This window comes from Alligator sinensis, unplaced genomic scaffold, assembly GCF_000455745.1.
Source record: "Alligator sinensis unplaced genomic scaffold, ASM45574v1 scaffold301_1, whole genome shotgun sequence".
In the NCBI taxonomy this organism is placed as follows: Eukaryota; Metazoa; Chordata; order Crocodylia; family Alligatoridae; genus Alligator; species Alligator sinensis.
Window position 1 is genome coordinate 1,344,097 of NW_005842035.1, and position 9,310 is coordinate 1,353,406.

Sequence of the window (9,310 nt, forward strand, 5' to 3'; positions counted from 1 at the left end):
GATGGGGGTGGGATTTGGGGAGGAGGGGCCCATTGGGCAGAGTGACACGGGGGTGTCAGCGCCCCTAACCTTCCCCCACTGCCTCCCCTGCCCTGACGCAGTCTTGGCGCCGGGCCACTTCCCCCCAGGCTTCGTCGTGTCCCCCCCCAGACAAACCCTGCACCTCCGCCCCCGCTCCCCAGACACTTACCTGCATCCGGCTGCTCCGCGACCCTGCCTGGCTCTGCAGGTGCGGGCCCAAGCGGCTCCTCGTAGGCCAGGGTGCCGGCAGGAGGACGCCCCCCCCGCGCTTTCCTGGAAGTTGCTTGCGCCCCTTTCGAATGTTCACACTCGCGACCCGGTTTTGGGCGCGACCCACAGGTCGAGAAAGGCTGGGACGTAGAGCAGCTTGTGGGGGGCTAAAGGGAAAGGGGGGGACGCCCCCCTGCAGCATCCAGGGAAGGGACAAGTGACCTCCAAGCGCAGGGGAGCAGGGCGCGATCTCGCACTCGGGCCTAGTTTCCGTACGACCCCAGGGGCTGCGTGGCGAGGCCGAGCATCCGGCTTCCCTCGCGTTTCCACCTGGCAGAAGTGGAAGCTGCGTTTCCTCTTGCATGGCGATGCTTTTGTCGAGGCCGGGTGTGAACTTCGTTGGCCTTTGTCCACCTCCAGATTCAGGTCTTCAGCGGTAAAAGAGTGCATCCACGCCATACTGAAGGAGGAGCTAGCCAACGTGCAGTACAACCCGGAGGAGACGCCGCAGCTCACAAAGCAGTTATCTGAGACCATTAAAGACAGGCTGAAAGGTAATGAGGATGGATAGGGATATGCTTCTCTCCTTACTGAGCTGGCCCTCTTCCTCTGACAGGTATTGACTCCCTCTTTCCTTCCTCATTCCCTACCCCTCTGCATTGACCACTCGCTGCCCATAACCTAGCGTTGCTCAATAAATTCCCGTCCACGGGTGTGGTGCTCGGTGGAGTTGCCCCCTGCAAGGAGGAACTTAAAATCAAGTTGAGACAGACAAATGTGATTATGCAGACTGGACCCCCCTGAGAGGGGGGAATGAGAGAGAGTCTGGGAAGAGACAAGGACCAGACCGTGCTCCTGCTACCCTCAGGGAAATTGCTTCTGGTTTACTGTCATGTAAACCCTATTGTCATAGGGGATCAGAACGGGACCCAGTGCAGGATCCAGGAATAGGATTGGAAAGAGAGGAGGATACGAGAAGGAGTGTAAATTGCAAGCACGGGCTGCGAGACTACCACACTGAGCCCACAGTACAGCATGAGGCCGTACTGTAGTTGTAACTTGTAATTATTTCAGGACCCATTAAAACATTTCCAAAGCCCTGGTAGGAGATTCAGCATAATCGCTGATCAGTGATAATTTATCAGTGATCTTTGCATCGCCAGGGAACGGAGTTGTGCTCCCTCTGCTGGCTGCAGTGGCAGGAACAACCGAAACATTGCACGTCCCTGCACTGACCACGGTTTCTTAACTCCCTCCCCAAGAGATTCATATTAAGGGGGGGTGTGTGTGCATGTGTGCCTGTGAGTGCAAAACGCATGCAAACTAAACATCTAGGACCTGAGTGCAAGGCTTTAAAATCTCTCTCTCTCTCTAGAATCTCTATTTATATCTAAATATATAAATATAATGCCCTGCAGCAGCAGAAGCCCAGTCCAGCTCACAGGGCATGCTAACAGAGCGCATGTTCCCTGCAGTGGGAGATAAAGATGGACTGTAGCCTGCTGAAGCTTTCCTGGGCCCTGCCTGAGTGAAAGACAGAGGCAATCTTTTTTTTGTTCTATTTAAGGCAAGTTTGTTCCGGCCTTTGGGTTCCTGGCAAGTTTCCTTGTCCAAAGTGGAGATCACCCATGATCTCAGGGTGCATCTTTGCTCTTCTTTTAAAAGAGACCCAGGTGCTTTTGCAAGCACATAGCTCAGACCTACACCTGCTTCTGAGAAGTCTGTAACACTACAGTGGGAATCGTCAAGGCATTCTGTGTGCCAGAAACAGGAGGAAACATCCTGTGGATTAGACTAATTTTAAAATCAGTGAAATTGCCTGAATCCCTTTGGATTCATTTCATGTAACAGCCTCCTTTCCACTCAGATGCTTGTTTTAATGGCTCTTGTGGGCATCTTTAAATCCTTGAAAGATATAATAAGTGGAATGTTTACATTTATTGTGGCTGTTTGGGAACTTTCCTCTTTGATTTGTTTTGTGGGAGGCACTAAGCACTAGTCGCTTCAACATCCTGTTAAAGTAAATGGGTGATTAGCGTTTATGAAAATAAGACTAGTAGGCAACTTTATGCTTCATCGGTTGCGTTCCTTTTACCACCCATAAGATGCTAAAGCTTTCTAGCTACAAAATACATAGTTCTGCCTTTGCAACCTCTGTAGTAGAATTCTAAGCCTCTTAAATTTTGAATTTTAGTTCTTTGTAATATTTTTCTTTTCTTTTTCAGAAAAGGGGTTTGACAGGTACAAAATGGTGGTGCAGGTTGTGATTGGAGAGCAGAGAGGTGAAGGGGTGAAGTAAGTGTTGCACATAACAAGTGTTTTTGCTTTGGTTGTTCTCCTCAGGAATTGCTTCTAACTGTCCCTGGAAGTGGATGCTCTCATCAGGTTCTCTCTGCTGGAGTTAGAAATGTCAAGCCCAGTATAATGTCTTGTTAAGCAGCTGGGGAAGAATAATATTAAGGGTTAAATATTTAAAAGTTTTCAGCTCCTATTTAGCTGATTAAAGTGCCTGAAGAGCCCTGCACCCACCATACTGTGCTGCCTTTTAAGTCCCAGTCCCAGCTGTGGATGATGAGCACCTGCCAATCTAGCCACAGGTGTCTGCAATCAGAGGAAAGTTTCTACTTGATGTCATAGCAAGGTTCTGGCTCTGGGGCTGAGCTAAGAAAACCGGCTGGAACAGCCCAAGAACCAGGTAATCTGTATGTGCTGCATCTCTGTGCAGCAGCGTATCTGTATAGCTGCTATGAACTGGAAGCTCAGCAGTTGCAAAAGACTGAGAAGAGGGAGGTGGGTGTATGTGTTAGTCACAGGATACCAATGAGCCCGCAGTGCCTTGCAGCTGTAAGGACGCATGCCCTTCTGGAATCATAGGAAAGTAGGGCTGGAAGGAACCTCATGGGGTCATCTAGTCCAGCCACCTGCTCACAGCAGCATTATTCGTGACTAACCCATTCCAGCCACGTGTCTGTCTAACCTGCTCTTGGAAACTTCCAAGGATGGAGATTCTACAGTTTCTCTAGGTAGCCTGTTCCAGTCAAAGTACTTCCAGTAGAAGAGCCTATGCTATAGGTGGAAACTAAAAGTGCTTGGTGTGTTTAACCTGGAAAAAAGAAGGACGAGAAGGGATCTGACTGCTTTCTGCCAATATATCAAGGGGAGAGAGGAGGGATCTTTCAGCCAAAGGTGGACAGAAACTGGCTGGGAATAATTTTTGGCTGGAAATTAGAAGCAGGTTCCTAACGATCAGAACAGTGAGAGTCTGGAACAGCAGCTCTGAGGCGGGCAGCAGGGGTAAGAAACCAGACTGGAGGTGGGTCACATTCTGTTGGCATTGCACACAACAGCAAGTCACTGGACTCGATGACCCAAAAGACACCTTCCCACCCCGCATGTTATTTAAAGGAGAATATTGGTCTTCACAGCGACTCCACAATGATATCCCTCTTGATGCTGCAGTCTGTCTTGTTAATGGTTTTGTCTCGGTTCATTTGTTTAGCATGGCTGCCCGATGCTTCTGGGACGCTGACACAGACAGCTATGCACACGACGTCTTCATGAATGTAAGCCTTTTCTTTTTTGCAGGACGAGGGTGGGGGCGCTGATCTATTCCCCAGGGCGTTTTCTTGGCTGTGACGTGGGGGGAGGAGATTCTGCAGCAGAGCTGTATCCACACACAAGGTTTTGCCAGCAGATCTGCTTCAGCTATGGGATGTGTCACCCTTCAACAGCTCTGCTGGCAGAACTCTTGTTGTGTCACCCGAGGATTAGTAAGACATGGGAGGTACACACAGTACTCTCAGTACCCTCAAACATGCACCCAGAGGCAGAATTCAACTGTTCGTATGAAGTCAGTGTAGCTTGGGCACAGCTAATGATGAGAATGTCTGAGATTTTAGTGGATGGACTGAAGTCAGGTGAAAACCTGGCATGCGAAGTTGCTATAAGAATTGGTTGGGATTGCTTAAAGTACTCTTGTCTGAATCTTCCATTAGAGCCTATGTTCTTAATGCAACGGGAAGAAAAGCTAATCTCTCCACACTCCCATGTGTCTGCCATGGATACTTTTTGAAATGGGCACTCTCGTGCAAAAAGCCTTAGGAACTTTCTGCTCTGCTTTTAGTTGGGCTTCTCTGTGACCACTGACTTGTCTTAAAACCCCATTGTCTGGTTGTTTTTCTCCCCCCAGGACACTCTGTTCTGTGTGGTGGCTGCATTTGGGTGCTTCTACTACTGATGCTGGTGAAGATTGCAGAGAAGAGCTCACAATCTTTTAGAGCATTTCTAGTGTGGTTTTCTTCTGTAATATGTTTTGGAGGGGAAAAAATGAGGCAAGCCACATACTCAGTTGTTCAAAGCAGCAGACCTATGGTTGTGTAAAGCACACTCGCCATCCCTCCATAGAACACGTGTGTTCACAACTTCCTCTTCTCTCCTCCTCGTGCTAAATGTTGCTGTGTGGCCTATTAATAGTCTGTCATCCTTTTTAACCTTCCCTTTGTACTGTGTGCAAAAAGGGATTTATCCATCCCCACAAGCCAAGCATCTTGCTCAGTCACTAGACAGTTCGTGTCTGCAGGCATATCCAACTTCTGTCTTGAAATGGCCAATTCCTTTCTATGAGTATCTACTTGTTTCTATAATGTCTGAACTATTTATGAGAAGCACAATTATAATAAATGTAAATGTATTTATTTTACCTTTTTGCAACTCTGCTGCCCCCGTTTGCTCGTCTCTTCCAATGTTGTCTGGGCTGCCTCCATTCCGCCCTCTAGTGTCGGGCAAAATAGGCTGTCTCTTATGAAATAGTGTGCCTCTCTGAACCAGTCAGTGTGTAAGGTGCCACCCTGCCCTGCTCTACCATTTACAATAGTCTTAGATATTCAAGAGTGCTTCTTTCACTACTGTTTCCAATCCACTTCTAAGGCACAGAACGCCCATCTTCAACTAATCCTCAAAACCACTACCCTGTCCTCTTCTGAATCCCATGATGAGATCATGGACTTCAGTGTTGCCTAAGAACAAAAGAAAGCTAATCAATCCAGCTTACATTAATAAGCCAGTTAGGTTGAGCTGATACTTATGGAAAGAAAAATGATTCACGGCAGTTAAGTCAGACATTAGCTCACACAGCTGATTACTTTATTACAGCCTCCTCTTCCTCCTCCTCCTCCTCCTTTGCGTACTGCTTGCTATGCCGGCTTTTGGCAGCTAATTTCAAAGTAGGCCCTGATTTTGCAAACACTGACAGAAATAACTTCACTCTTGTCTGTAATTTCCCCCCACTACCAAGTAAAGCACCTGCAGTATTGTGCCTGCAGTTTAAGCATTAGATAGCTGCAGCCAAGGCTAGGAATTTTGACTAGGTTGCGCCAGTGCTGCTAGGACTTAAAGCCAGAAGTTCCTGGCTAGAGGGTCTTGCCCCTCTGCTCAAGGTCAGGCCAACTGCTATATTTTGGGTCAGGAAGGAACTTTACACTACGGTCAGATTGGTACGGACTGGGTGGCGGTTGCCTTCCTGCGTAGTGGGGCATGGTCTCTACCTGGGATCTCAATAAGGAGCAGGACGTTGGTTGCTGTGGTCCTCCTACTTTACCTGGGGCAGGTTTGGGTTTGATGTCTTCTGTTGTGTCAGGGTCATTGGTAGTTTTACAAAGAATTTAGATTATGGCTTTGTGTAGCATGGTTTGGATAGGGCTGATCCTGCCTCAGGCAGGGAGTTCGACTCGATGTCACCTCCGCAGCTCCCTTCCAACCCCGCTTGATTCTATGTCAAGGTGTGTGTATGCACAGTAGGATTTCAAGACATTTTAGCATTATCACAGTCTAAATTAGCCATGGTTGCTACATTTAATGACAGTGGGGGTTACAACAGGTCACAATGACACTCCAAAACTTCAGGAGGCAAATGAAGAATAAAGGATGACACTAAGCTGGGGGGAGCAGTAGATATGCTGGAGGGTAGGGCTAGGATTCAGAGAGACCTTGACAAATTGGAGGATTGGACTTAAAACTTAGGGTGTTCAATAAGGAGAAGTACAAAGTCCTGTACTTAGGACAGAACAGTCCCATGCATCAGTGCAGGCTGGGGGTGACGGGCTGGGCAGCAGCTCTGCAGAAAAGGACCTGGGGGCACAGAGGACAAGAAGCTGAACAGGAGCCAGCCGTGTGCCCTTGCTGCCAAGAAGGCTGATAGCGTCCTGGGCTGCATTGGTAGGAGCATTGCCAGCAAATGGAGGGAGGTGATTCTTCCCCTCTGTTCAGCACTGGTGAGGCCACATCTGGAGTCCTGTGTCTAGTTTTGGGCCCCCTGCTGCAGAAAGGCTGTGGACAAATTGAAGAGACTCCAGCGGAGGGCAACAAAAATGTCTCGGGGGTTGGAGCACATAACTTGTGAGGAGAGGCTGAGGGAACTGTGCTTATGAGGGGGGGATTTGAGAGCAGCCTCCAACTCCCTGCAGGGGGGCTGCAAAGAGGATGGAGCTGAACTATTCTTAGTGGTGCGGATGACAGGACAAGGAGCAATGGGCTCAAGTTGCAGCAAGTGAAGTTGCGGTTTGATATTAGGAAAATCTTTCTCATGAGGAGGGTGGTGAAGCACTGGACCAGGTTCCCCAGAGAGGTGGTGCAGTCTCCATCCTTGGAGGTTTTTAAGACCCAGGTAGACCAAGCCTTGGCTGGGATGATCGAGTGGGGGCTGGTCCTGTTCTGAGCAGGGGGTTGGGCTAGCTGGCTTGCTGAGGTCCCTTCCCACCCTCATTGTCTGTGATTCCATGACTTGTGCATTCTGTTCCACCTTACAGTGCTGGAAATAGTATGCTACAATGCTGGACATGAGACGCACCATAATTATTTTTCTTCCTCCTCTGAGTGATATCCCAAAGCAGTACCTACCTCAGCTTCATCTAGTTTGAATCTGAATACCAAATAGACTGTCACCCCATATACTTAGTTATTAACAGATCAGCACATCAGATTGTCATATGTTCCACACGCTTAGGAAATGATTTTGCCTTGGCATCGCTGAGATCGCAGCTCAAGCTTTACTAACTTAAGAAAAGGAGCTTGAAGATGAGAGGGGGGGCAAAGAAAAAATAAGACGATTCAATGAAAATACTCGCTAAAAAGCTGATGTTTAAATTCTTTGCTCCATCTTCCTGTATCAATCTGATTCATCAAGTCATTGGAAAAAAAATTTAAATAGTAATGAAACCTGGCATGTGATTACTTTGGTTTTTACTAAGGCAAGGACTAAAAAAAAAAAAAAAGGAAGCCCTGTTTTATTTCTGACATGTATGTGCTACCCTTCCCAACAAAGGCTCAGTGCAGCTAGAGAGCAATATAATACAATACGGCTTGCAACAACTTACAGTGCTAACATAAAATATAAACCAGCCCACCTAAACAATGTCCCAGCCTGGTCTTGCTTGTTAAATGCCTGCCCAAGCAGAAAGGTCCAGGGTGCTTCTGGAAGATGTCCAGGCTCCGGCTCTGGCGGCCTCAAGGATTGAGTCCCAAGGCTGAGGAGCAACTGCTGCAAACAACCTTCCCACATGTTTTTGCCGTGCGGCCTTGGCGCACTGACGGTGCTTTGCAGAAGGTTGCTCTTGGCTGACCTCAGGAGTCATGATGAGGCATAAGGGAGCAGGTGGTTTGTAGGGCCCAGGTCATTTAGGGCCGTAGAGGTCAAAACCAGCCCCTTGCCTTGTGCCTGGAAAGATACAGGAAGCCAGTGCAGACTGCAGTTTCTTTTTTTTTTTTATTCATATATTTTGTGTTCCAGGTCAAATCAGCCAAATCATATCTATTGAGCACAAAATCATTCCAAAAACGATGTCGACTGAGCAGGCAGGACTCAGTCATTCTAACTACCTTGTCTGGTGCTGCGGCCAGTGAGCATCCTCCCTCCCAGGCTCTCATCCTGGGATTTCAGATGCTCCCAAATCCATCGGCAGGCATCCTACGTGCCAGCCCAAGCCCAGATGTCTTGGGATTCGGATGCCCCCGTTTGATCTTAGCCCACAAGAGGCCAAGACGCTTGATCTGAGCCAAATGCTCAAGGGCACAGAAGGTGGGTGGGTTTTTGTTGTTGTTTTAAGGAAAATTTTTCATGTCCCAAGTCCAATCAGCCAGATCAGTTCCAAATCCTTTCGACCTTCCAAGAACCATATGTGGCCCTACTACCGGCAAGTATCCCCCACCCCAAACTTTCCAGCCTGGGGCTTCGGATACTGCCAAATCTTTTGGCGGGCATCCTACGCGCGGGCCCGAGCCCAGAGGGTTGGGGTTTGGATGCCAACGAGCTTCGCTTGCCCTCAGCCGTGCGGCCGCAGGAGCAAGCAAAGGAGAAATCTCCATGAATGTCCATGAAGTCGGCGTGTAGCCAAGATCCTCCCACTGGAAGCTGGCCAGCAGGAAGCTTGTCGGGAGTCCTGTCCACAAGCAGATGAGGGTGCAACCCTCCGCTACTCAGTGCCATCTTAATTGCATCACCTCAGTCACACTGTTAGCACAAAGGAGAGCCTTGGCTCCACCAGGATCTGCACGAGACAACTGGTGGTCTCTCCTGGAGTGAGCACACGGCAGAGACGTGTCCCCCAGGCCGCGGTGATCAGCACAGAGCAGGCCATGCGCTATAGTCGGGATTGAACCCGGCAGTTTGCAGCCCCCCCCGGCAACTTTGGGCTTGTTCGCTCCTCGGTTCGCTTCCTCCCCAAGTCCCTCCACGTGCCGCAGGGCGGCCCGGCACGTGGGGACCTGCCTTTTCCCGCTGCCGGGTTTCCAAGCCCCGGCCCCACTTCCTCCGGGGGACTCGACCCCAAGCCCCGCCCTTCAATTAGGGCAGCCCCGAGGCCCTCCTTCAGGCCTCCTCTTGCTTCCCCTCTCGCTGCAGGTGGCCGAGGCCATGGCGGAGCGGCCGCGCAAGCACCACCGCAAGTCCAAGCGCTGCCTGCTGTGCGAGGCGCCCTTCCCGGGCACGGCAGAGGGGGAGCTGTGCCCCGAGTGCGACGCCCCGCTCCCCGCCGCCCAGCTGGACCTCGACACCGAGTGGCGCAGCAGGCCCCTGTCCCCGGGGCCG

General features: G+C 49.9%; 1 protein-coding gene across 1 annotated transcript in view; it reads left to right on the forward strand.

The window, feature by feature from the left end:
* TCTEX1D2 (Tctex1 domain containing 2) overlaps positions 1 to 9,310 on the forward strand; it is a 12,318-nt gene that overhangs the window by 426 nt on the left and 2,582 nt on the right. Inside the window, exons 2-5 of the mRNA XM_025202747.1 lie at positions 652 to 785; positions 2,457 to 2,526; positions 3,731 to 3,794; positions 9,125 to 9,306. Of these exons, the coding sequence (XP_025058532.1) occupies positions 652 to 785; positions 2,457 to 2,526; positions 3,731 to 3,794; positions 9,125 to 9,306 (450 nt within the window). The remainder of the gene's footprint in view (positions 1 to 651; positions 786 to 2,456; positions 2,527 to 3,730; positions 3,795 to 9,124; positions 9,307 to 9,310) is intronic.